The sequence below is a fragment of the Carlito syrichta genome, unplaced genomic scaffold (genome assembly GCF_000164805.1).
Source record: "Carlito syrichta isolate Samal-C Ts95f unplaced genomic scaffold, Tarsius_syrichta-2.0.1 Scaffold60668, whole genome shotgun sequence".
NCBI classification, from domain to species: Eukaryota; Metazoa; Chordata; class Mammalia; order Primates; family Tarsiidae; genus Carlito; species Carlito syrichta.
The window spans coordinates 4,053-32,037 of record NW_007004764.1 but is presented as its reverse complement, the minus strand read 5'-3'; the positions used below and the strand labels follow the sequence as shown (position 1 = coordinate 32,037).

The window sequence follows — 27,985 nt, the reverse complement described above, 5'->3', positions numbered from 1 at the left end:
CAGGCGGGTCTCGAACCCGCGGGTTCAGGCAATCCACTCACCTCAGCCTCCCAAAGGCGCGGGATTACAGGCTGAGCCACCAAGCCCAGCTAATTAGACTATTTTTTGTACAGCTATGTAAGTTATCTTACATAAATTATTTTATTTGGCCAGGCACGGTGGCTCCCACCTGTAATCCTAGCACTTTGCGGGGGATGGAGGCAAGAGGATTGTCTGAGCCCAGTGGTTCAAGACCAGCCTAGGCAACTTGGCGAGACCTCATCTCTACAATAAATCAAAAAATTAGTCAGGCGTGGTGATGCGTGCCTGTGGTTCCAGCTACTTGGAAGGCTGAGGTGGAAGGATCACCTGAGCCCAGCAGGTCAAGGCTGCAGTGGCCATGAGTGTGCCACTACATTCCAGCCTGGGTGACAATGAGATGCCAACTCAAAAAAAAAAATTACCTAAGGCATTCTTTAAATGGATGATTAATATTTTAACATAATTAAAGTCATCTTTGGGTTGGCATTTTTTAGAAGCTAGTAGGGACAAACATTGCATTGTACAGATGCTATTACCTCAGTTAAACAATTATGCCTATCAACTGTGAGCAATGTTCTATCTGTAGTGATCACTTCCAAGAGACAATGGCTAAGTCTCAGTGTTTGTGAAAGTGCCACGTTAACATAAATGATAATAACTGTCACTAACCTTGTTTACTATGACACTCAGAAAGTGCCTGGTGCTCAATTTGTTTCTTTAGAAGCAAGGGAAAATATTGTCTCAAAGAAAATCCAGGATTTGACCACCTAATTTCCTCCAGCAAAAGATTTCTTACTTCTTCAGTAAAATCCTTCCTTGTCCTCATAAACTGCAATAAAGAATAAAATGGGTGATGGGGGTGGGGAGGGGCACAGGGAGTGGGAAAAAAAAAGAATAAAATGTACAATAAAAGGCCCATATCATCTATTCACGTTAATCACAATATTGCCAATCACTTTCTGTCCAAAATAAATCAGTATCAATGTAGGATTAGCTTTAGTCACAAAACACAAAGCTTGTGAAGGACATAAAATTTTTATGTTTCTTCCTTTCAACTAATTGTACTTTACTTATTTATTAGATTATAACACTGACATAAAGTATCTAATATGCTATATAATCTAATATTCTTTCAAAACTGGTTATCATTATTTCTTAAAATGTTTTTAAAGCTCTATGGCTATTTAAAAGAAATTTTTAAAAATTAAACTTTAGGAAAAGAGGAACTCTAGGCTACAATAATAGATAACCAAAATTTTTTCCTCGAAAGATGTAGGGGAAACACTTTACAATGGATGAATTCTCTAATACTTACCACAACAGCAGAATTATTGCTTTCTGAATATGAATTCAATGTTGAAAATTCACCAAGAGCAATAATACATTTTGAAATATCTATTACTTTAGTATCCAATTCTTTAAGTTTAGTTAAGAGGGGACAAGAGGGTGGCTTCAAATGCCACAAACAGCATCCTAGAGAAAAAACAGAAAAATTATCTGAATTAATTTTATTTATATGCAATCTATTTACTGAATGTCAAGTGTGTAAACATGGAAAGACTTGGTAACTACATATATATATATATATATATATTTTTTTTTTTTTGAGTCAGAATCTCACTCCGTCACCCAGGCTGGAGTACAGTGGCATGCTCCTAGCCACCGCAGCCTCAACCTGCTGGGCTCCAGCGATCCTTCCACCTCAGCCTTCCAAGTAGCAGGAAAGCAATTACATATTTAACCCAAAAGTACCAAAAACCCAAATAACTATATAGGGAACAAATTCTCACCTCCAACAAATACACTTAATAAAAAATTACCTAGTCTTCCTCACCAATTGTTACAAAACAAGCAAACATGACCAAACTTTCATTTCTTTTTAAATCAACCATGAAACTCAGGTTGAAATTTTGGGGCAGTTAGCATTCTGATTTAACGCCTAAACTTTTAAGTCAGGTCTGGATTCAAATCCAGACTGTTACTTACTAGCCTTGTAAGCAAGAGCAAGATTCTAAACCTTACTTTTGTCATCCATAAAGTGGTGGTGATAATTATACTCAACATCTGAGAGTTGTTATGGGAATTAAACATGATTTGTATATAAATTGATCAGAATTCTAGACAGTTGTAAGTACTCAATAATTGCTATGTTGCAAGGAAGAGCTTACCTCTGCTCATCTACAAATAGATATCCTAAGTTTTTTGTAGCCCTTTGTGAAAATAGATTTATCAAATTGAGGGAAGAAAAGCATAACTTATTTCTATAGTCAAACACACTATTAGAAAATGCTATATGAAACTATACTAGTAAAAATCACAAGAAAGACTTTGTCAACTGAATGGTAGGTGGCAGAGATGGGAAACAAAGAAATGCAGAAGGCTGGGTGTGGTGGTTGATGCCTATAATACCAACACTTTGGGAGGCCAAGGCAAGAGAACTGCTTGAGCCCAGGAATTCGAGACCAGCCTCGGCAACACAGTGAGACCTCGTCTCTACAAAAAAAAAAAAACCACGCCAAAACTTAGCCAGGCATGGTGGTGCATGCTTGTAGTCAGCTACTAGAAAGTTGAGGCAGAATGATCATCTGAGCCAAGGAGGTTGAGGCTACAATGAGCCATGATCACGCCACTGCACTCCAGCCTAGGCAACAGAGTGAGACCCTGATTCAGGAAAAAAAGAAAAGAAAAGCAGAAGAAACAACTAGAAAGATTAGTTGGGAAAATCCTATATAAAAGAGAGGCTGAGCAAAACTCTTAATGTATCAAAGACAGAAACTGAGAAGGAAAAGGAGAACAGAACACAATGCGTATTTCATCGGCAGAGAGAGTGCACTAAATCAAAGCACGAAGCCAGTTGAGAACATATATATTTCTGTACTGACAAGAAAAAAATATAACCTCTGGTAGGACTGAGAACAAAGTAAAGATATGAGACTTTGCACATTATCAGTAATGAAAACTATAAGTAAAGTAAGACTGTGGCTACTACAGCATTTTAATCCAAGTAGAATTAGATCATGATCACACTAATACCAATGTACTAGAGGCCTGTGCAAACAGCTCACTCACTACTTGTTACCTATGTATTCTAGAAGATACATCTATGATCCTAAACTGCAAAAACTGTTCTGGAAAAGAGGCAAGTAGACTTCCTCTGAACATTCAACAGTAGATAGGACAAGGGCAAGGCTACAACTCCTCTGAGAACTTCTTGAAGATGGTCTCCTCACACACAGATTATGCTTTCAGAACTGTTGCGGAAGCTAAGCAGGGTCTGGCCTGGTTAGTACTTGAATGTACTAACTAGTACTTCCTTTAAAAACAGTGCAGCTGGGCATGGTGGTTCACGTCTATAATCCCAGAACTTCGGGAGGTGGAGGTGAGAGGATTGCCTGAGCCCACGGGTTCAAGACCAGCCTGGGCAACTTGGCAAGACCTCATCTCTACAATAAATCACAAAATTAGCCAGGTGTGGTGACGCACACCTGTATTCCCTGCTACTTGGAAGGCTGAAGTAGAAGGATCGCCTGAGCCCAGCAGGTGAAGGCTGTGGTGGCCGTGAACATGCCACTGTACTCCAGCCTGAGCAGCAGAGTGAGACTCCTACTCAAAAAAATAAAAATAAAAATACTTAAAAACACAGTGTGTCTCTAGACAACAACATTCACTCAGGTCCCTCACCTTTGTCTCCTCTCCCCTGTCATAAGAAGTAAGGACTGGCCAGGCTCGGTGGCTCAGCCTGTAATCCCATGCTTTGGGAGGCCAAGGTGAGTGGACTGCCTGAGCCCGCAGGTTCGAGACCCGCCCGGACAACTTGGTGAGACCTCATCTCTACAATAAATCAAAAATTAGCCGGGCGTGGTAACACATGCCTGTAGTGCCAGCTACTCGGAAGGCTGAGGCGGAAGGATTGCCAGAGCCCAGCAGGTCGAGACTGCGGTGGCTGGGAGTGTGCCACTGTACTCCAGTCTGGAGTGAGACTCCAACTCAAAAAAATATAATAAAATAAAGAAATAAGGACTAAGAATGCCTTTGGCTTCCTTGCCCACACCCCCATCCTTACAAAATTGAGTCCAAAGCTGAGGAAGAGAGGATGAACCTGTGCAGTCAGCCTTCCACATCTGTGGACTCAATCAACCGTGGATAGAAAATATTTGGGGGGAAAATGGTTGTGTCTGTACTAAACATTTACCCACTTTTTTCTAGTCATTATTCCCTAAACAATACAGTATAATAACTATTTATATCGCATCTACACTGCACTAGGTATTTAAGTAATCTAGAGGTGATTTAAAGTACACGGGAAGATGTGCATAGTTTGTATGCAAACACTACCCCATTTTACACAAGACACTTGATCATTCTAGATTTTGGTATTCACAGGGGGTCCCGGAATCAATCCCCCATGAATATCAAGGGACAACTGTACTTAAAATTAACACTAAATTCACCGAAAGAACAATACTTAAACCTTAGCCTCACCTTTAGCCAACTGACATAGTTTAATATTACTCCTAACAGTTGGAGAGCAAATATTCAATAATAACAAACAAACTCACCATCATCCTTTTGCTGTACATGCACAACTCTCTGGAAACTGGTGCTTGCTGCACTGTACACATCCAAAGCAGCAGCCTTCTTTGCAATCTGCCGTTTCAATAAATCTGGCAAACCACTCATTAGGAAGTCATGCTTTGCTTTAAACTGTACATCACAATCCTGAGACTTTTCAGATGTATCTTGACTTTTAGGAAAATAATTTGGTAAACAAAAGCTAAGATTATAAACACTTAAAAGAATAAACTATCAAGAAAATAAAGACTTTTAAATTTAATTAAAAAAAAACAATCCACTGCCTAAAATCTTAGCTGGTCAAATTATTTTTTGCTTTCACAAAAATGAAGATCTAGCTGTGTTAAGAAATTAAATAAAAATAGATAAGTATAACAAAAAATGACTTGAATCACATCCACTTGAATGTTAACTGGGGCTACCTTTGGATGGTAGGTGAATTTTTTCTCTCATCTTTTGTTTTCTCATTAAACATTCATTTATATTATAATCAGAAGATGAAATCAGTACCATATTTCAAAAAGTTAATAAGAAAACTTCTAGTGTAATATTGTTTCCAATATAATAGCAGGAAAAGTACACCTTATTATTGATGTCTCAATTTTACCTGGCTTACCTTCAGATTGCAAATCACAGAAATGCTGACTATAGTGGTAAAAGTAGGAGGGAGGCAAGAGGATAGGGAAGAATGGGTCTACAGTGTTGGAGGGCGAAGGAGTGTGGTAGTGGGGGGAAAGAAGTGTGCTGGAGGTATGTCACAGCTTATAGACCTTTCCTATCTTGCAACAGAAAGACTAAGAATTGTAATACTCTCTGCAAATAGAAATTTGGGCTGTGATTTTTTAAAAGGTTACGAAAAATTTACTGTATCTCTGTTTCCTTTCCTGATTGAGTAAAATGAAGGAAAAATGAGCTCCGAAGTCAGATTAGAATTAATTTTAAAAAACAGGAGGTATACCTTTTCTACTGTTAATAGGAGGGAAAAAGGAAAAGATGGGTAAAGCTGTAGTTAAATTAGTTTGCAGCTATAGCAGAAGGTAAATGTTAAGGAGAAATGCACAGATACTAAGAAAATATACATATAATATACATTATACACACAGAAATTGTTTTGGATGTATGCATGGATATATACATATATAAGTACATATATATATATACATATATACATATATAAGTACATATATATATATACATATATACATGAGGGGAGACACCAAAAAAAAAATTGTTTTGGTGAATGGGCTCCTTGTAGTACAGGCTACGCCTATTAAGTAAGTGTTCTAGGAACCCGATGGAATGAGTGTACCAGCTAGTGTTGTTGTAAGAGACTGTGTTTGGCTTGAGTGAATGTTTTTGGAAATTTTTTCAACACATTTGCCTATTTCATGATAGGTGATTTACAAGTGCACCTCCCACACCACACTGAGTGTTCAGTAGTTTTGAACCCAAAACAGCATGACCTCCATACCCCACTCTCCCTATTCACTCCAATTTTTCCCTGAGTGACTTTTTTTGTTTCCCTGGTTGAAAAAAGTCCTCAAAGGGAAGCATTTTGGCAACTTGGAAGAGGTGAAACAAAAAACAGCAGAAGCACTGAAAGGCAACAAAGTTGATAAGTTCAAAAACTGTTGTGAACAGTGGAAAAAGTATCTCAATAGGTGTATTGCATAAATGGAGAGTACTTTCAAGGTGACTGAAGTTTAAACATGTAAGAATAAATATACAATTTTTAAATAAATGAATTCTGGAGCTTTTGGGGTCCCCCCTTATATATGCTAGCTTTATTTGCTGAAAAAGCCAAGATGCATTGTCACCCAGGAGCAATGAATACAATCAGCACCTAGATCTTGATTTCTAAATACCATCCTCCAATAAAAGGAACCAGGAATCCCTGGAGAAATGGCATAGAACAGAGCGGAGGCAGGGCAAGTAAAAGATGAGACTGGAATAGCCTCCTGTTCCAGAAAGTAACAAATGCTCAATAGATTATGAGGGCATGTCAAAGGGACATAGAAACCAAGCTGAAGGGCTCACGCTGGCCAAATTAAACACAATTTAAGCATCAAAATAAATACAGTTAGTAGATTATAGCCAACTGAATAAAACAGGAATGGGTCAGATGTGGTGGCTCACGCCTGTAACCTCATCACTTTGGAAGGCAGTGGTGAGAGGACTGCCTGAGCCCAGGAGTTCAAGACCATCCTGGGCAACTTGGTGAGACCTCATCTCTACAATAAATCAAAAAATTAGCTTGGCATGATGGCATGTGCCTGTAGTTCCAGTTACTTGTGGAAGGATCGTCTGAGCCCAGCAGGTCGATGCAGTGGTAGCTATGAGCATGCCAGTCTGCACTCCAACCTGGGCAACAGAATGAGACTCCTATTCAAAAAAAACCAAACAAACCAGGAGTGAAGAGATAAACGAATAAATAAATAAATGTGAAAACATGCAAAAGCTCTTATAGCACTCAACAAATAGAGAATGGGTGCAAATGGAGAATCACCATTTAGAACCCAGCACAGTGTGGCTGATCCATTTAGAAGTCATCAATACAAGCCAGGTTCGGTGGCTCAGCCTGTAATCCCACACCTTTGGGAGGCTGAGGTGAGTGGACTGCCTGAGCCCGCGGGTTCGAGACCCGCCTGGGCAGCAAGACCTCATCTCTACAATAAATCAAAAAATCAGCCGGGCATGGTAGCGCATGCCTGTAATTCCGGCTACTTGGAAGGTTGAGGCGGAAGGATCGCCGGAGCCCAGCAGGTCGAGGCTGCGGTGGCTGGGAGCGGCCACTGCACTCTAGTCTGGGTGACAGAGTGAGACTCCAACTCAAAAAAAAAGAAGTCATCAATACAAAAGATCAACATAACAGAAAGCTGGTTTTTTGAAAAGATAAACAAAATTAATAAACCATTAAATAGACTAACAGAGAAGACCCAAATAAAATCACAAAACAAAAAAGGACACATGATAATTGTTACCACAGAAATACAAAGAATCGTTAAAGACTAATACAAACAACTACAGAGCAACAAATTTTTAAAAACCTAGCAGAAATGGATAAATTCCCAAACACGAGAAGAAATAGAAAACCTGAACAGACCAATCTCATGTAATGAAATCAAATCAGTACTAAAAGGTGTTCTAGGATCTGTGACTTCACTGCTAAGTTCTACCAAACATTTAAAGAACTAATATACTCTTTTCAAACTCTTCCAGAAAACTGAAAAAGAGGGAATTATTTCAAACCTATTCTATAAGGTCAGCATACTCTGCTACCAAAACCAGACAAAGAAACAACAAAAAAAAGAAAATTATAGGTCAATATTCCCAATTAACATAGATGCAAAAATCCTCAAAATACCAGCAAACCAAATCCAGCAACACTTTAAAAAGCTCATTCACCATGATCAAGTAAGATTTATTCCAGGGATACAAAGATGGGTTCAACATACACAAATCAATAAATGTCATAAGTCACATCAACAGAAGAAGGACAAACACCTTATGATCATCTCAATAGATGCAGAAAAAGTATATAATAAAATTTAACATCCCTTCATGATAAAAACTCTAAACAAACTAGGTACAGAAGGAGCATACCTCAACACAATAAAGGCTATATATGAAAAACCCACAGCAAGCATCATATTAAATGGAGAAAAGCTGAAAGCTTTTTCTGTAAGAACTGGAATAAGACAAGGATACCCACTCTCACCACTCTTACTCAACATAGTACTAAAAGTCCTAGCCAGAGCAATTAGCCAAAATAAATAAATAAAGGGCATCCAAATTGGAAAGCAGGAAGTAAAAGAACAATTCTGTCATTCACAGCAACATGGACACGCTTGGAGGTCATGACATAAAGGGAAATATGCCAAGCACAAAAAAATAAACTGCATGTTCTCACTCATATGTGGAGGTTAAAAAAGTTGTCTTATAGAAGTAGATAGTAGAATAGTAGATACTGGAGACTGGGAAGGTTAAGGGAGGGGAGGGGAGGAGAGGGAAGAGGGGCACAGAGCCAGAGGTTAGTTAACAGATACAAAAGTACAGCTAGATAGGAGGAATAAATTCAAATGTTCTATAGCACTACAGAGTGACCATAATAAACAACTTTTGTACATTTTCAAATAACTAGAAGAGCAGAATTTAATGTTCTCAAGACAAAGAAATGATAAATGTTTGCGGTGACAGAAATGCTAATTATTCTAATTTGATCATTAAACATTATATACACACACCAAAATATTACACTCTACAAGTATGTATAATTATTATGTGTCAATTAAAAATAATAATTTTATGGCTGTGAGCGTGCCACTGCACTCCAGCCTGGGCGACGGAGTGAGACTCCAACTCGAAATAATAATATTATTATCATTATTTTAGGCCGGGCACAGTGGCTCACACCCATAATCCTAGCACTTTGGGAGGCCAAGGTGAGAAAATTGCCGGAGTCCACGAGTTCGAGACCAGCCTGGGCAGCTTGGCAAGACTTCATCTCTACAATAAATCAAAAAATTAGCCGGGCATGGTGGCGTGTGCTTATAGTTTCAGCTACTCGGAAGGCTGAGGCAGAAAAATCACCTGAGCCAAGCAGGTCGAGGCTACGGTAGCTGTGAACATGCCACTGCACTCCAACCTGGGTGACAAAATGAGACTCTGACTCAAAAATAATAATAATAATAATTTTACATACAAAACTTAAGAGAGATATACCATTTCCCTGCATCGGAAGACTCAGTATTGTTAGTAGAATTCTGTACCTTTCCTTGGTACAATTGCAATTTTTCATTTGTTGGCCCATTAATGTTTAATCATAGAAATCATAAGCCGAGCTCGGTGGCTCAGCCTGTAATCCCAGCACTTTGGGAGGCTGAGGTGCCTGAGCCCGCGGGTTTGAGACCCGCCTGGGCAACTTGGTGAGACCTCATCTCTACAATAAAATCAAAAATTAGCTGGGCGTGGTAGCGCGCGCCTGTAGTTCCAGCTACTTGGAAGGCTGAGGCGGAAGGATCACTGGAGCCCAGCAGGTCGAGGCTGCAGTGGCCGGGAGCAGCCACTGCACTCCAGTCTGGGTGACAGAGTGAGACTCCAACTCAAAACAAACAAACAAAAAACAAAACAAAACAAAAATCATAGACTGTCTTCCCTCTAGACTATAAAGAATAGGAAATGTGTCTTGTCCCCATAATATCCCTAAAACCAAAAAATAGTAATGTTTGGTACATAATGGTAGGTATTTAAATATTTACTGAATAAAGTTCATAATCAGTTTTTTTGTATTTTTGGTTTGCTTATTTATTATTTTAGTTTGTCTAGAGGTGACCACAGATCATTTGTTAAAAAAACAAACAAACTGGGTAACCCCCTCAGGTCCCCTCCCACTGTAGGAGCTTTTCTGTCCTCTTATAAATCCTGCTTTCTCAACTTAAAAAAAGAAAAAAACAAGATCTTCAAATAGCGGTTGTAACTTTGTCAATATTGTAATCTTTTATAATGGACTTATTAGAGCTTCAAATGATACCTTACATGCTTTCTCATTAAAGTAAACAAATAAATACAAGTATACTATATAAAACAGTTTGGCATTTTAAAATCTGTATTTGACTGACCTGCTTGCATCAAAACCAAGGATAGGATCAGCTGCTTTTTGTGTCTTTTTGGCAAGAAATAAAGGAGCAACTTTCATTTTTCCTTAGGAAAGTAAATACTTAGATTAGTATTAATGTTTACCATCTCCATTTACCTTCAGTTACTTTCAAAACATCTTTTCAAGCATTTAAACATTTAACTTGAAATTTTTTTAATTAAAAAATTTCTACACAATGACACTATCAGAATCTCCCAGAGAAAAAATTATTTTAGCCGGGCTCGGTGGCTCAGCCTGTAATCCCGCGCCTTTGGGAGGCTGAGGTGAGTGGATTGCCTGAGCCCGCGGATTCGAGACCCGCCTGGGCAGCGAGACCTCATCTCTACAATAAATCAAAAAATCAGCCGGGCGTGGTAGCGCATGCCTGTAATTCCGGCTACTTGGAAGGCTGAGGCAGAAGGATCGCCAGAGCCCAGCAGGTCGAGGCTGCGGTGGCCGGAAGCGGCCACTGCACTCCAGTCTGGGTGACAGAGTGAGACTTCCACTCAAAAAAAAAAAAAAAAAAAAATTATTTTAACTACAGATTCCCACAGCCCACTTCTAAAGATTCCTATCCAGTATGTCTAGGGAAGGACTGAAAGATGTTTAAAATATTTTAATTTGCCCAGATAATTTCAGGTTTGCAAAACACTAACTTAAGGCCAAATAGAAATACAGATGAAATAAATGAAAATATGCTTAATTTTCTTTGAAAAACTTCACATTATAACTTTACTTATTAAAATAAAAATAAGAATACAAGTAAAAATTTACATTTTATAAGGACTAAATTTGAATCATGAACACATTCAGAATCAGAATAATACCCCAAAACATTCTAATATATATTCATCATAAATGTTATTGAATATGATTACCAGGTACATTTGTAGTGCACTTGTTAGGTTTTTTTCCTAGCACATCATTCAAACACTGAAGTTTCTTCTGATTTTTCTCTGGATGCTTTAAAGAATCAGGACTTGAATCTATTATTATTACAGAGTTCTGAGACAAAATAAGAGAAAAAAATTAAATACATCATATAATGACATTAAAATTTCAAAAGCATTACAGTGATAGGAACCATATACAAAATGACTAAAATAAATAGCACCCCCATCAGATAATAGCTGACTGATAGAAAACACATGACAGAATAGAGTCTATGCTTACATCATACAAGTTTATGTGGGTTTATTATGACCATGGGCTTTTTTAATAAGCCCATGGTCATGTTAACTAAAAATAATTTTAAACACAAAACTTTAGAGAGATATACCATTTCCCTAGATCAGAAAACTCAACACTGTTAACAGAATTATACTGTCAATAGAATTTTTTTTCTTTTAGTTGGAGTCTCACTCTGTTACCCAGGCTGGAGTGTAGTGGCATACTTACAGCTAACGCAGCCTCAACCTGCTGGGCTCAGGTGGTCCTTCCTCCTCAGCCTTCCAAGTAGCTGGAACTACAGATGCAAGCCACCACACCCAGCTAATGTTTTGATATATGGTAGAGATGAAGTCTCGTCAAGTTGCCCAGCCTGGTCTGGAACCCCTGGGCTCAGGCAATCCTCTTGCCTTAGCCTCCCAAAGTGGTGAGATTACAGGCATGAGCCACTGCGCCCTGCCAGAATTTTTTAAATTATGTGTCAGTTAATTACCCTGCTGTTAGTTGGTGTTTTTCAAAATGAAAGCCCAAACTGGGCTCACACTTGAAAGTCAGCACTTCGGGAGGTAGAAGAAAGAGGACTGCCTGAGCCCAGGAATTCGAGATCATCCTGGGCAACTTGGCAAGACCTAGTCTCTACAATAAATCAAAAAATTAGCCAGGCATGGAGGTGCTTGCTTGTAGTTCCAACTACTTGGAAGGCTGAGGCAGAAGGATCGCCTGAGCCCAGCAGGTCAAAGCTGTGGTAGCTGTGAGTGTGCCATTACACTCCAGCTTAGACAAGAGTGAGACTTCGAATAAAAAAAAACAACGATATTACATATAAAAGTCAATATTACCAAACTATAAAAATTCTTGTTATACCTCTTTTATAACTATACATCCTAGAAATGTATTAGAATGAAGTCTGATATTTTCCCATGGTTACTATACATGTACCCACCATGTGTGAGGTAATATAGGAAGAATTGAGAATACATAGACAAATAAAACTCAAGAACTGGCCTCGGGCAACCCCTTCAGATCCTCTCCAACTGTGGGAGCTTTTCTGTCTTCTCAATAAATCCTGCTTTCTCACTTTCAAAAAAAAGAGAACTGGCTTCAGATGTTACATCAGACCTGGTGCAGAGGCTCATGCCTGTAATCCCAACACTATGGGATGCTGAAGCAGGAGGATCACTTGAGGTCAGGAGTTCAAGGCCAGCTTGGGCAAAACAGCAAGACCTTGTCTCTACAAAAAAATTAAAATAAAAAAGATAGCTGAAAATGGTAGCACACGCCTGTAGTCCCAGTTACTCGGGAGGCTGAGATGAAAGGACTGCCTGAGCCCAGGAGTTGGAGGCTGCAGTGAGCCATGATTGTACCACTTCAATCAGGTGTAGGCAATGAAGTGAGACTGACTCAAAAAAAAAAAAAAAATTATAACAGAGTTTAGAAGACAACAGGAAAGCTAGGACTGGAGGAATGAGGGAATTGGGAAATGAAAGCTAAGAAAAACGGGGCTTCTTTTTGGGGTAATGAAAATGCCCTAAAATTGTGGTGATGGATGCACAATTCTGTGAATATACTAAAAGCCACTGAAGTGTACACTTTAAATGGTAAACTGTCTGGATAGGACAGGTACAGTAGCTCATGCCTGTAATCCCAACACCTTAGGAGGTCAAGGCAACAGGATCGCTTTAGGTCAAGAGTTTGAGACCAGCCTGGGCAACACAACAAGACTATTTTAAAAAATTAAAAATTTAAAAAAACCATATGGTGTGTGAGTTATAGCTCAATAAAGGTATTTTATTTAAAAAGAGGAGGTAGTGGTAGTGGCACAGGAGCTCAAAGTCTGAATAGAAATTCCTCAGGTAGAGGAATATTTATTTCAAGTTGAGACAATAAAATGAATACAGTGAAAGCTGCACCACTTGGGGAGAAATGGATAATTTAGTGTGACTAGAGCAAAGAGTTGCCTGCATGCAACCAACTTATGTAGTAAATCCCCACAACTCCAAACTTTTTCTTTTTTTTGAGGAAAAGGAAGAGCTAGTTCAGCCTATGAAGGATCTTGAATGACTTGAGAAAGATTTGGACTATATTCTGTAGGCAAAAGAAGCCAAAGACTTTTAAAGCAGAACTGAAAATTACTTTCTACAACTTCAAGCTATCACACCAAGCTACCTCATAACTTTATAATGGTTTTTTTCTCCCACTCCAAACAGCAAAATAAGACAGAATTTATACCAATAGATATTTGTAATACTTACTTCCGTTTCTGACAAGTTCTTCCTCTCAGAAAGAGTTTGATGTCTAGAGGAGCGCCTTAAGGGTGTCACTATTTCTTCTGTTGCCTTTGACCTATTGATATGTAAAGCTTTTGCTTTTTCAATCAGTTGTTTTGCTTTTGATATATTTTTTGAAGCATTGTTTACCTAGATAAAAACTTGAAATATTAATTTATACTACTAGCAAACATTTTATATTTAATAATAAAAAATACAATCATAAATCACATTAAACAAAGAAATACTTATTCAAATCTTACCAGGACACATGAAAAATAGTCACACTAGTCATCAGAGAAACGCAAATCAAAATTACAGTGAGACATTATTTAATACCAGTAAGGAAGACTATCATTAATAAGTCAAAAAACAACAGATGCTGATGTGGCTGCAGAGAAAAGGGGATACTTTTACACTGTTGGTGGGACTATAAACTAATGCAACCTCTATAGAAAGCAGTGTGATGATTACTCAAGGAACTAAAAATTGAGCTTCCATACAATCCAGCAATCCTTCTTTTGGGAATATACTCAGAGGGACATAAATAACTACCAAAATGACACTCGAACACATTTATTGCAGCACTATTCACAATAGTAAAAACACAAAACCAACCCAGATGCTCATTAAAAGCAGACTAGATAAAGAAAATCCACAATGGAATATTATGCAGTCATAAAGAACAAAATCATGGCCTTCACAGCAACTTGGATGTAGCTAGAGACCATCATACTAAGTGAACTATCACAGAAACAAAGAACTTAATACCACATGTTCTCACTCATAAGCCGGCCCTGAACACTGGTCATACTAGCACAAGGGTGGGATTGGCAGGTGTTGGAGTTTGCTAGGGGAGGGAAGAAGGGAGGAAGGGAGGTTGGAGGAAGGTACGTGGCAACACTGGGTATCTGGGCCACTGTCAGGGAGAGGGACAGCTAAAAGCTCACAATTCGCCTGCATGCAACCAACTTATGTAGTAAATCCCCACAACTCCAAACTTTTTCTTTTTTTGAGTTGGAGTCTCACTCTGTCATCAAGGCTGGAATGCAGTGGTACACTCATGGTCACAGCAGCCGCAACCTGATAGGCTCAGATGATCCTTCCATCTCAGCCTTCCAAGTAAGCTGGACTACAGGTGTGTGCCACCATACCTGGCTAATTTTTTTATTTATTGTAGAGAGGAGGTCTCACCAAGTTGGTCTCGAACCCATGGGCTCAGGCAATCCTCTCACCTTGGCATCCCAAAATGCTGGGATTATAGGCATGAGCCACCACGCCTGGCCTAACTCCAAATTTAAAAATAATAATAATAATAATTTAAGCCAGGCTCGGTGGCTCAGCCTGTAATCCCGCACCTTGGGAGGCTGAGGTGAGTGGACTGCCTGAGCCCGTGGGTTTGAGACCCGCCTGGGCAACTTGGTGAGACCTCATCTACATATATATTTAGAAAGAGAAAGAAACAAAAACAGGGAGAATGACACATAGTAGATACATAAAAAATACATCATAGTAGTTTAAGAGAGGAAGGAAAGTACTTTAGGCTGAATCCTTCGGAGCAAGGTTGAAAAGGTATTGCAGTATGGAAAAGAGCACTAGATAAGAATAAAGTCTGTCCAAGATCAATGCACTAGCGAAATATAAATAAATAAATAATTTTAAGCCGGGGTCGGTGGCTAACACCTATAATCCCAGCACTTTGGGAGGCCGAGGTGAGAGGATTGCCTGAATCCATGGGTTCGAGATCAGTCTGGGCAACTTGGCAAAACCTCATTTCTACAATAAATCAAAAAATTAGCCAGGCATAGTAGTGTGTGCCTGTAGTTCTAGCTACTTGGAAGGCTGAGGCAGAAGGATCACCTGAGCCCAGCAAATCGAGACTGTGGTGGACATGAGCATGCCACTGCACTCCAGCCTGGGCAAGAGTGATACTCCAGCTGAAAAATAAATAAATAAAATAATTGATTTAAGTAAATTTGGACAAAGGCCCCAACTAGGATACATTTAATTTTGACATTTATCTTGCTAGAAAATTTATTACTGAATCCCAATTCTAAGCAGTACATGAGGCAAACCAAGGCACTATATCCCTAAAATTAAAGTTGAAGTGGTCTTCTAGAACTAAATTAGGAAGAATAAAATATATGGGATAAAATTCAACTCAGAAACTGTTAACCTTTAACTGTGGTACAATCAGCTGAAATCTAGAATGGTTTCCAGTAAACTGAGGACCATACTCCTAACAACTTATGAGTGTGTGACTCTGGGAAGCATCTTATAGCAGCCTCTGGGGAGACACTTCCCAGAGTCGCAAAAACACGTTTCCTCATTCCATGAACTAACTGCAAGTTTCTTTACCTATAAAACAGGATTAAATAATATTTACTTTATGATATTAATGTTATGAGGACTGAGCAGTATCTAGAATGTGGTAAGCAGTCAAAAAATTATAGATGTTAAATAAAAACAAAAGAGATACCAGTGTAGCAGTGGTTGTCAGTGTCGTCTTGGTGGCTTTTTCTTTTTTATTTATTTATTTATTTATTTTTCTGTTGTGGGGTACAGTTAAGGGTTAGGTATATAAATATGCTCCATTCAGGCACCCTTGTTGATAAAAGGTTGGTGGCTTTTTCAAACCACACATTCCTGGGCGTGGTGGTTTATGCCTGTAATCCCTGCACTTTGGGAGGCAGAGGTGAGAGGATTGCCCAAGACCAGGGATTCTCTACTCCAGTTCTTCTGTAGAGAATCCAATTGTTCCATGATGGGGACAAGCAGCTTATTTTGCAGAAACAACTAAACTATTCTTATATATCCTATCTCCCTCTTTAGAGCTGTAGTTTTTCAAGTGGAAATGACTTTTTGTCTCCTACAGGAGATAGTCAGCAATATCTGGAGACACTTTTGGTTGTCATAATATAGAAGTTGGGGTACTAATCTTTTTGGTAGAAGCTAGGATTGCTGCTAAACTTCCTACAATGCACAACAGAGAATCATCTAGCCAAAATGTCAACAATAGCAAGCCTGAAAAAGTCTGCTTTTGAGACTCTAATCTATAGAAATAAACCAAAAGCTTTAGTCTATAAAACCTATAGGCAGTTTTACAGACTGAAAGTGTCCTCCCAAAATTCATGTTGGAATTCTAACTCCCTATATGATGGTATTAGGAGGGAGGGCCTTTGGGAGGTAATTAGGTCAAAAGGGTGGCTCCCATTCTCTGCCAGCTCTCTACCAGATAAGAAAACAAGATAGCCATCTGCAAACCTCACCAGACAGGGATCAGCTGGTGCCTTGATCTTGTACTTCCCAACACCCAGAACTGTAAGAAATAAATTTCTGTTGTTTAAGCCACCTAGTCTATGGTAATTTTTTACCATAGCAGCTCAAGCTAAGATAAGCAGCTTTAGGGAAGATGATTGGAATGTAAACTCACTAAGAAAGCTTTTTATAAGCAAATTATATTCACCCTTACCAATGCTTTCATCTCACAATAAAATACATTAATAAACTGGAGGAATAAGATAATAGTGAAAAATAATATAGAGTTGTAATTAACCAACTTATGAATTACATGAATTTTCTTTTGGCTGATTACCTCCAATATTAGTGTGAGTTCTCTTGTTTTGTTTTTAAGGAAATACAATGTCACTTATAGGATTCTCTAATATCTTAATTACCTTTCTAGTCTCAAAAGTAAAATCTCCATCAATTGCTTCAGATTTCTTAGCTCTTTTCTTAGATCTTTTCTTAGGTTTTCTCTTAGATTTTTTGGGAGTACTAATTCTGGTAAATTTCATTCTGAAAAAAAGATAAAGTATTCAGAAACATTTTCATTATTATACTGTCTAAGAATCTCAGTTAACTATAGATAAAATAGAGGCAGGCAACTACTCAGGAGGCTGTCAGGAAGACTGCTTGAGCCCAAGAATTTGAGACCAGCCTGGGCAACATAGCAAGACCCTATTTCCAAAAGAATAGATGAAAAAAATCAACTAGGGCCGGGCGTGGTGGCTTATGCCTGTAATCCCAGCACTTTGGGAGGCAGAGGTGAGAGGACTGCCCAAGACCAGGGGTTCAAGACCAGCCTGGACAACTTGGCAAGACCTCATCTCTACAAAAAATAAAAAAATTAGCCAGGTGTGGTGGCACACGCCTGTGGTTCCAGCTACTTGGAAGGCTGAGACAGAAGGATCACCTGAACCCAGCAGGTGGAGGCTGTGGTGGTCATGAATGTGTCACTGTACTCCAGCCTGGGTGACAAAATGAGATACCTACTCAAAAAAACAAAAACAAAAACTAGGGCTAATTTTTCAACTGTTCTAAAACAGGAAGAAAAATGTAATTCCCATCAATTTCAAAACAATTTCAAAAGTTTGAAAGTACATCAAACTTTATTATTTATTATTTCCTTTAGAAAGAATAAGCTTTACGGAAAATTAGCCCCTAGAATCATTCTAATATTAGCCTATACCTGTGTGTAAGTATAGTATATACTTCACAGTATATGGGTGAGATTACCCAAGAAATAACATTCTATGATTTTTTGTTTTGAGTTAGGGTGTCACTCTGTCACCCAGGCTAGAGTGCAGTGGCATGCTCACGGTCACTGCAGCCTCGACCTGCTTGGCTCAGGTGATCCTTCCACCTCATCCTCCTGAGTAGCTGGGACTATAGGCATGGGACATCACATTCAGGTAATACTTTGATTTTTTTTTTGTAGAGACAAGGTCTCAATATATTGCCTAGGCTGGTTTCAAACTCCTAGGGACAATGTTCCCACCTTGGCCTCCCCAAGTGCTGGGATTACAGGCATGAGCCACTGTGCCTGGCCTGTGTGTGGGAATCTAGAGGCTGGCCAGTGATGGATATGTCCAGAGACCACACTAGACCAGTATTAGGATCCCAAGTTACTTTTTGCTGAATGACATTTACGTGGATATTAAGATCTGAGTGCAGCGAGACCTCATCTCTACAATAAATCAAAAATCAGCCGGGCATGGTAGTGCAAGCCTGTAATTCCGGCTACTTGGAAGGCTGAGGTGGAAGGATCGCCGGAGCACAGCAAGTCGAGGCTGCGGTGGCCGGGAGCGGCCGCTGCACTCCAGTCTGGGCGACAGAGTGAGACTCCAACTCAAAAAAAAAAAAAAAAAAGATCTGAGTGCAAACACAGACACTGCTACCAGACACAAGTGCAAATTATGCACACATTACAGCAGTCATTCCTGTTCTTTTTCTTATAAATAGTTGTGTTCTAGAAAAAATAATACCCGTCAATAATCGAAGTATTTTCCTTCCCAGCTAATGATACACACAGACTACTAAAACTAAACAACAAAAACAAAACTTTACCTAATGGGGCTCTCTGAATCAGAGGGTACTGTTATTAATTCTGCTGTATATAAGCTGTGCTTTTCTGATACGTTGGCTGCTTTTGGAGTGGAAGTTTTTACGGGATTATTATCTTGTGCATCTTCAGAATGAATCCCTCTAATGGTTACTGTACTAGGCATGGTGCTACTTCTTGCAGATCTTCTGGTTGATTTGGTTGTGGAAACATTTATTAAGCTCTCTTCAGATTCAGTTTTAGATTGCATAACCTTATCATCTTTAACTGGTGTGCTGGTTTTTCTTGATGATTTATTATTGCTACACAGGGATGAAATCTTTAGAGTGTCATCATTTGCTGTATCTTCACAAACAACATTTTCACTGTTAAATAAAGTGCTGCTTTTGAAAACTTCCATTTTCTTTTGTCTTAAACTCATTCTAAGCCTATTTTGATTTTGTTTATCTTTTAAGGAAAAGGTTATTTCTTTCTTTTGAGTGTTTTGCTCTCTGTTTTCACCTGGAATAGCCCCAGTATCTAATATTCTTTTACCTCTTTTCTTTAGCTCCTTCCTTTTCTCCTTAGGAAAACTTTCTTTATCAGCATAAGACTGTGAATTACCATTATTTGAAACCATTTGGATACCAGAATTTTCCATGATTTTTTTAGAATTATTATCTCTTCCTTCCTCATTTAGAGATTTTTCATTGAGGTCTTTCTGCTTATCAAAAGACTTTTTAACTCCATTTTTAACTGCATCTGATGATGGCTGCCTAAATGCTTTCATAAACTGCTGTCTTTCTTCTAGAGTGCATTTTGGTTTCACAGCTTCAGAACTTCCAGCTTCCAACACTGCCAATTCCAATTCTTCCTCCTGTATAACAACATTAGATTTTCTTTTCTGAATTGCCTGTTCATTCTCAGGGTCAGATGCACTATTTTCCATTTCAGATTGATTTTGTTTCAAGAAAATTTGGGGTATTTTCCCTGTTTTTTTGGGTGGAATAGGATGAACTTGTGCAAGAACAGTAACTGTTTTAAAGCGTACCTGCTGGGAAATTTCACAGTTTTCTGTATCACTTACATAACCACTTTTGACAATTTCTTCAACAATTTCAGAAGGAACACAAATTGACAATGTAGAGTCTGGTATCTGCTCTACTTTATTTTCCTGGTGACTTTTTAAAAATTCCTCATATGAGACAGTTATTGTACTATCATTTAACTGGGTTGTTTCAGTTACATTATCTCTAGAGTTTGCATCACTTGCAGTATTCTCGATTTCATTAGTCAGGTAAGATATTATCTGTTTATTATCTTTACTATCCCTTTTAAGTAGATTTTGTTCCTCTGCCAAGGGTAAACTTTCAGATAGATCTACTACATCTCTGCGCTTCCTTTTCCTCAACTTTTTGAAATCACTTTTTGTGATCCCTTGTTTAGGATTTTTTTTTTTTGAATTTTTTCTGGAAGTCATAATACTTGACTGATTTTTTATATCTTGAATGTTTTCTGTAAATACCTCTACTTGTTTCTTGCAAAGTAAAACAGAAGTACTACTTTCTACAAAATCATTATTTAAACTAGAGTCTTCTTTACTATCATCACTATTAATTTCTATTGGAGATTGATTTTCAGTTTTAATATTATTTAGTTGATGAGATAAATTAATCCTCCTTCCTTTCTTCTTAAACTCTGTATTTGAGAATATTTCCAAAGGTGTCTTAGAGTTTTTGCTACTGTCAACAGGCAATGAGGTAGATGACTTTATCTTGCACTCTTTCACTAATTGCATCTTCTCATCTGTGGGTGAAGTCTTTCTAAAATAATCCAGAATATTACTAGGTTTTGGTGGAGGAAAAACCCTATCTCCAGTTGTCCTGATTGGTGATAAATATTTTTCAATTGTTTTGCAGGAAGATCTGTCATCATCCTTCCTCCGCTTTCTGCATGGCTAGCAATTTAAAAGAAAAAAAGTCACTTATTTTCAAGCAAAATAATACAATACATAGATTTTAAATATTAATCTAATATTTTAAGACATTTCTTAAAAAGAAGGCTCCTGGCCGGTAACAGTGGCTCAACGCCACCCAGCTCACTTTGGGAGGCCGAGGTGAGAGGATTGAGACCAGCCTAGGTAACTTGGCGAGACCTCATCTCTACAACAAATCAGAAAATTAGCTGGGTGTGGTGGCTCACATCTGTAGTCCCAGCTTCTTGGAAGGCTGAGGCGGAAAGACTGCCTGAGTCCAGCAGGTTGAAGCTATGGTGCCAACCTGGGCAACACAGGGAGACTCCAACTCAAAAAAAAAAAATTTAGCCGGACATGATAGCATGCGCCTGTAGTTCCAGCTATTTGGAAGGCTGAGGTAGAAGGATCGCCTGAGCCTAGCAGACTGAGGCTGCAGTGGCCATGAGCATGCCACTGCATTCCCACCTGGACAACAGAGTGAGACTCCAACACACACACACACACACACACACACACACACACACACACACACACACACACACACACAAAGCTCCTTTAGGTGAAAAACATGATATATTAGGGGAAAAAAGTTCAGACGCAGCAGCTTACACCTGTAATTTCAGCACTTTTTGAGACCAAGGCAATAGGATCACTTGGGCCCAGGATTTCGAGACCAGCCTGGGCCACATAGTGTGAGACCCTGTTGCAATTTTTTTAAAAAGACAGAAATGGGCCAGGTTCGGTGGTTCAACTTATAATTCCAGTACTCTGGGAAGCCGAGGTGAGTGGATTGCCTGAGCCCGTGGGTTCAAGACCAGCCCGGGCAACTTGGTGGGACTGCGTCTCTACAATAAATTTTTTAAAAAATAGCTGGGCATGGTAGTGCACATCTGTAGTTCTAGCTACTTGGAAGGCTGAGGTGGAAAGAACACCAGAGCCCAGCAGGTCGATGCTGGTGTGGTTGTGAGTGTACCACTGCACTCCAGCCTGGACAACAGAGACTCCAACTCAAAAAAAAAAGAAAAGACAGAAATGGCCAGGCACAGTGGCTCACATCTGTAATCTCAGCACTTTGAGACTGAGGCATGAGGATTGCTTGAGCTCAGTTGTTTGAGACCTGCCTCTGCACAACATAGGGAGACCTACTCTCTGAAAAAAATTTTTTTTAAATTACCAGGACATGATGGTACATGCCTATAGTCCCAGTTACTCAGGAGGCTGAGGCAGAAGGAGGTCGAGGCTATGGTCAGCCGTGATTGCACCACTGCACTCCAGCCTGGGCAAAAGAGACCTCAACTCAAAAAAATAAAAAATAGACCAGGCATGGTGACCACATCTGTAATCCAGCGCTTTGGGAGGCTGAGGCAGGCAGACTGCTTGAGCCCAGGAGTTTGAGACCAGCCTGGGCAACATAATGAAACGTCATCTCTACAAAAATTCAAAAAAGTAGCCGGGCATGGTGGCGTACATCCCAGCTACTTGGGATGCTGAAGTGGAAGGACCACCTGAGCCCAGGAGGTCAAGGCTGCCATGCTTCTTGATCATCGTGATCATGCCACTCCAGCCTGGGTGACAGTGATTCAAAATAAAATAAAGTAAAAAAGAGAAATTGCTGGGCACGGTGGCTCACGCCTATAATCCAGGCACTTTGGGAGGCCGAGGTGAGAGGATTGCCTGAGCCCACGTGTTCAAGATCAGCCTGGGCAACTTGGTGAGACCTCATTTTCCACAATAAATCAAAAAATTAGCCAGGCATGGTGGCGCATGCCTATAGTTCCAGCTACTTGGAAGGCTGAGGCAAAAGGATCACCTGAGCCCAGTAGGTAGAGGCTGCAGTGACCATGAGCGTGCCACTGCACTCCAGCCTGGGTGACAGAGTAAGACTCCACCACAAAAAAAAAGAAAGAAAGAAACAGATACTTAGTGAGTAAACTCAGGATCCCCAAATTTACAAATCAAATCAAAATTACGGTAAAGAGTATTTAAAAAATCACAAGTCTTGTTGTTGTTGTTTCTGAGCTGAAATCTTACTCTGTCACCCAGGCTGGAGTGCAGTGGTAAGTTCAAGACTCACTGCACCTCGATCTCCTGGGCTCAGGCAATCCTCCCACCTTAGATTCCCAAATAGCTGAGACTACAGGTGTGTACCAACATGTCCAGCTCATTTTTAAAAAATTTTTTTGTAGAGACAGGGGTCTCACTGTGTTGTCCAGGCTGGTCTCCAACTCCTGGCTTCAAGCAATCCTCCCATCTGGGCCTCCCAAAGTGCTGGGATTACAGACGTGAGTCACCACGCCCAGCCTTAGCATTTTAATTTGCTGCTCAAACAGTTCAAGTCAAAGCTGTGGTGGCTGTGAGCATGCCACTGCATTCCAGCCTAGGCAACAGAGTGAGACTCTGACTCCAAAAAAAAAGTAATTTAACTTACTTTTCATTAATTTACTTATTTATTTATTTATTTACTTATGAGGCAAGATCTTGCTCTGTAGCCCAGGCAGGAGTGCAGTGCCACAATCGTGGCTCACTGCAGCCTGGACCTCCTGGGTTCAGGTGATCCTTCCACCTCAGCCTCCTGAATAGCTGGGTCTATAGGCACACACCACCACACACCTGGATAGTTTTTGTATTTCTTTGTAGAGGCAGGGTGTTGCTATATTGCCCAGGCTACTTTTAATTACTTTTTAGCCTTCTTTCATCTGTAGAATACAGATCATAATACCTCATCACAGGGTTGATTTTAAGCAAAATAATATGCATAAGGCCCTTACCCTTACATCCTAAACAGTAAGTATCATTATTATAAAACAGGTTCTCTAATCAGGGCACCAAAAGCAGAAACTACAACAGAAAGACAAAAAACTGACCATATAAAAATCAAGAACCGTGTAAATCAAGTACCAGAAGTCTCCTTCACATCTAAGACAAGCTGAGTAACTGCTTTGCTTTAGAAGCAGGTATCAGCATAACAATTACTAACAAGTAAGGGTAACTCCCTCCGGTCCCCTCCCACTCTGGGAGCTTCTCTGTCCTAATAAATCCTGCTTTCTCAAAAACAAACAAACAACACTATTATCAAGTAGACAAAAAGTCACTCAATTCTTAAAAAAAAAAAAAGAAAAAACTGAGTTGCAGTTGAATGAACATATATCTGAGCTCACTTCAAGATGTAAAGGTGTAAAAACATAACGGTCTACCTTAAAATGCTAGCCCACGACTTCATGGCATTAGAATCTCATTATAATGACTGCTTAGTGCATTTCACTGAAACTTGACAAACACACATCAGTCAACATGTCAGGCTGGGACTCCTGACTGCAGTATATTAAGTTCTGGAGCCATGAGAAACTGATTTTTTTTTTTTAAGTACCCTGTTTGATCCCTGTAATGACATTCTAAAACTCCTAAGAACAGATAGGCGTACGAACTAGTTGAACTTAAAGACCTTTTTCAACGCTGAAGTTCTATGATTCCATACCACGAATCCCGGGATCCTCCGTGGCACGTCGGAGTCATGTTCCACCACCATTTCAGGATCCGGGAACTGGTCGTGGTATCCCAGATTCTGACCTAACGTGACCCCGCCAATATTTCCCAACACCCTTGTGTCTAAGGACTTATCACGACACTAAGAAGCGACACACTCCAGCAACGGTTCCAAACAATGTCACAACGGCGGGTCCTCTCGATGCCCCACCTTTCCCCTCACAGAGGCAGAGTCGGGATCGCCTTCCACTCCCCGCTTCCCCCGAGCCCCCCGACAGGCAGGGGAAGGATCTCGACAGACACACGACCTCACCTCAATCTCGTAGTCCTCCACGGGAGGGGGAGCAGCTGCAGCCGCCATGGCCAGGACCCCCACCATGCTCCCTGCTACCCCGAATCCCGGCTCCTAGGACCTTACGCGGTCCGGGCCCGCCTGCCGGGGGGCCATGGAGGAGCGGGGTGCTGAGCAGACGAGTCCGTCTCGGACTCCCCCGCGCCCGCCAGCACGGAGCCGGCGCGCGGGCTGGGCCCAGCTCAGCAAAGCCGAACGCGGAAAGAGGCGGTGAGAAAGCGCGGGCTGCGAGGGCCCTGAGGCGCGGCCGGTGTATGCAGGGTGCCTCCGAGGCGGGCGCTCCCGGCTGAGCGCTCGAGACCCGGGCTCGGGCGGGAAAAGCGAGCCGAACGCAGGTCAGACCACAGGGTTGGGAGGGAGTTCTTGTCAATTGGGTTTTCGCGCCGACCGGAGCGCAGGGGGCGGGGCCTACGGCTGCTTTAGGAGGCTGGGCGGACGGTGAGCCGAGAGGGCCAAAATGCTTCCCTTGGCGAATGTTCAGTCTATGGGACCAACACATCGTGGAGTTTCTTTTTTTATTTATTTATTTATTTTTTTTTTTTTATTTTTGAGTTGGAGTCTCACTCTGTCGCCCAGACTGGAGTGCAGTGGCCGCTCCCGGCCACCGCAGCCTCGACCTGCTGGGCTCCGGCGATCCTTCCGCCTCAGCCTTCCCAGTAGCCGGAGCTACAGGCGCGCGCTACCACGCCCGGTTAGTTTTTTTATTTATTGTAGGGACGAGGTCTCGCCAAGTTATCCGGGCGGGTCTCGAACCCGCAGATTCAGGCAATCCTCTCGCCTAGATCTCCCAAAGTGCTGGGATTACAGGCTGAGCCACCGAGCCTGGACCACATCGTGGAATTTAAAGACAGGTGGGCGGCCGGGTGCGGTGCCTCAAGCCTGTAACCCCAGCACTTTGGGAGACAAAGGCTAGAGGATTACATGAGATCTCATCTCTACCATAAATCAAAAAATTGTTACTAGACATCTGACTGCCCAAAGAAAAGGTTTTTTTGTTTGTTTGTTTTGTTTTTGTTTTTTCAGTCACCTGGCTAATTTGTTTTGGTAGAAACGAGGTCTCGCTATGTTGCCCAGGCTGATCTCAAACTTCTGTAACTTCCACTTTTAAAAGCTGTTATTAGCCGGGCTCGGTGGCTCAGCCTGTAATCCCGCGCCTTTGGGAGGCTGAGGTGAGTGGATTGCCTGAGCCCGCGGGTTCGAGACCCGCCTGGGCAGCGAGACCTCATCTCTACAATAAATCAAAAAATCAGCTGAGCGTGGGAGCGCGCGCCTGTAATTCCGGCTACTTGGAAGGCTGAGGTGGAAGGATCGCCGGAACCCAGCAGGTCGAGGCTGTGGTGACCGGGAGCGGCCACTGCACTCCAGTCTGGGGGACAGAGTGAGACTCCAACTCAAAAAAAAATTAAAATTAAAATTAAAAATTAAAAATAAAAGCTATTATTGAGGCCAGGCCCAGTGTCTCATGCCTGTCATCCCAGCACTTTGGGATGGGAGGCTGAGACAAGATGCCTGCCTGAGCTCAAGAGTTGGAGACCAACCTGGCAATAAGGTGAGACCTCATTTCTGGAAGAAAAAACAAAATCAAAAAATTATCCGAGTGTGGTGGTGCAAGTCTGTAGTCTCATCCACTTGGAAAGCTGAGGAGGAAGGATTGCCTGAGCCCAGCAAGTCGAGGTTGCAGTGGCCACCGTGATGGTGCTACTGCACTCCTGCCTGGGCGACAGTGAGATTTCAACTTAAAAAAAAAATACTACAAAACTTTCTTTAAAAAAAAAGAAAAAAGCTGATTTTTGTTTCATACCCCAGGTCTATATCCCAGCGGCGGCTACTTTCAAAACTCTTTCTAGCATTATAAATATCACCTTTTTAAAATATTGTAATATGGCTTATACAGCTTTAAAACACACACACACACACACACACACACACACACACACACACACACACACACACACACATCAGAAAAGTATTGACTCCCTCCTGCGACCGCAGCTCTCCATCTGTGTCGCTCTGTCCTCCGTCTCGCCGTGACCTCCTACAGCTATTGCCAGCCGTGGGCCGCCTAGTCCGTCCGGGCCTGGGTGGCCGCTCCATGCGCTTTGGGGCGTGGGAGGCACCTTCTGCGCGCCCAGCATCCACCCGGCTCGGGCGGCCGCGGTCGTGTCCTCGTCCTCCTCCAGGGGATTCCGCGGCGGCGTCCTATGCTGGGGCTATGCCAGTGTCCGGACCGGGTCCGACGTGCTGCTGGCAGGCCACGAGCTGACCATGCAGAACCTCAACGACCGCCTGGCCTCCTACCTGGACAAGGTGCGCACCCTCCTGGAAGCCAACAGCGACCTGGAAGTGAAGGTCCGCGATGGGTACCAGAAGTAGGGACCCGGGCCCTCCTCAAGACCATCGAGGACCTGCGGGACAAGATTCTTAGGGCCACGATGGAGAACTCCAAGACTCTCCTGCAGATCGACAAGACCTGTCTGGCTGCAGGTGACTTCCGCACCAAGTCTGAGTCAGAGGAGCGTGGAGGCCGACATCAAGGGCCTGCGCCGGGTGCACGGTGCAGGACGAGCTGACCCGGGCCAGGACAGACCTGGAGATGCAGATGGGAGGCCTGAAGGAGGAGCTGGCCTACCCGAAAAAGAAGCAGGAGGAGGAAATCAGTGCCCTGAGGGCCAGGCGGGTGACCAGGTCGGTGAGGAGGTGTATTCTGCTCCAGGCATTGACCTCGCCAAGATCCTGAGCCACATGCGAAGCCAACGTGAGGTCATGGCTGGGCAAAACCGTGTGGAAACCTGATTCACCAGGCGGACCGAGGAGCCCCAACCGGGAGTCGCCGGCCACACGGAGCAGCTGCATATGAGCAAATCCGAGGTCACCGAGCTGCGGCGCACCCTCCACGGCCTGGAGACCGAGCTGAGGTCGCAGCTCATCATGAAATCCCTCCTGGAAGGCACGTGGGCGGAAACCGAGGCCTGCCTCGATGCCCAGCTGGCGAAGATCGGGCCCTGATCGGCTGTATCGAGACCCGGCCACGGGGGAGCGGGGGGGAGGGGAGCCAGCGCGGACAACGAGCTGCAGAACCCGGAGAACCCGTGGCTCATGGAATCAAGTCGCCGTTGGAGCAGATCGCCACCTACGGCACCTGCGGGAAGACCAGGAGGCTCACCGCAACTGCGAGCCCCACCCCAAGGCC

General features: G+C 41.7%; 1 protein-coding gene and 1 pseudogene across 1 annotated transcript in view; one reads left to right on the top strand and one right to left on the bottom strand.

Annotated features, from left to right (window-relative positions):
* Window positions 1-25,176, bottom strand: part of LOC103251911 (ATPase family AAA domain-containing protein 5-like) — a 35,657-nt gene extending 10,481 nt beyond the window's left edge. Inside the window, exons 1-9 of the mRNA XM_008050529.2 lie at window positions 24,757-25,176; window positions 19,012-20,942; window positions 17,340-17,460; window positions 13,648-13,812; window positions 11,107-11,233; window positions 10,212-10,293; window positions 4,581-4,765; window positions 1,337-1,494; window positions 691-850 (exon numbers count right to left, since the gene is read on the bottom strand). Coding sequence (XP_008048720.2) covers window positions 691-850; window positions 1,337-1,494; window positions 4,581-4,765; window positions 10,212-10,293; window positions 11,107-11,233; window positions 13,648-13,812; window positions 17,340-17,460; window positions 19,012-20,942; window positions 24,757-24,822 — 2,995 coding nt within the window. The 5' untranslated portion in view covers window positions 24,823-25,176. The remainder of the gene's footprint in view (window positions 1-690; window positions 851-1,336; window positions 1,495-4,580; window positions 4,766-10,211; window positions 10,294-11,106; window positions 11,234-13,647; window positions 13,813-17,339; window positions 17,461-19,011; window positions 20,943-24,756) is intronic.
* On the top strand, window positions 24,890-27,801 carry LOC103251920 (annotated as a pseudogene).
* Window positions 27,802-27,985: the final 184 nt, after the last annotated feature.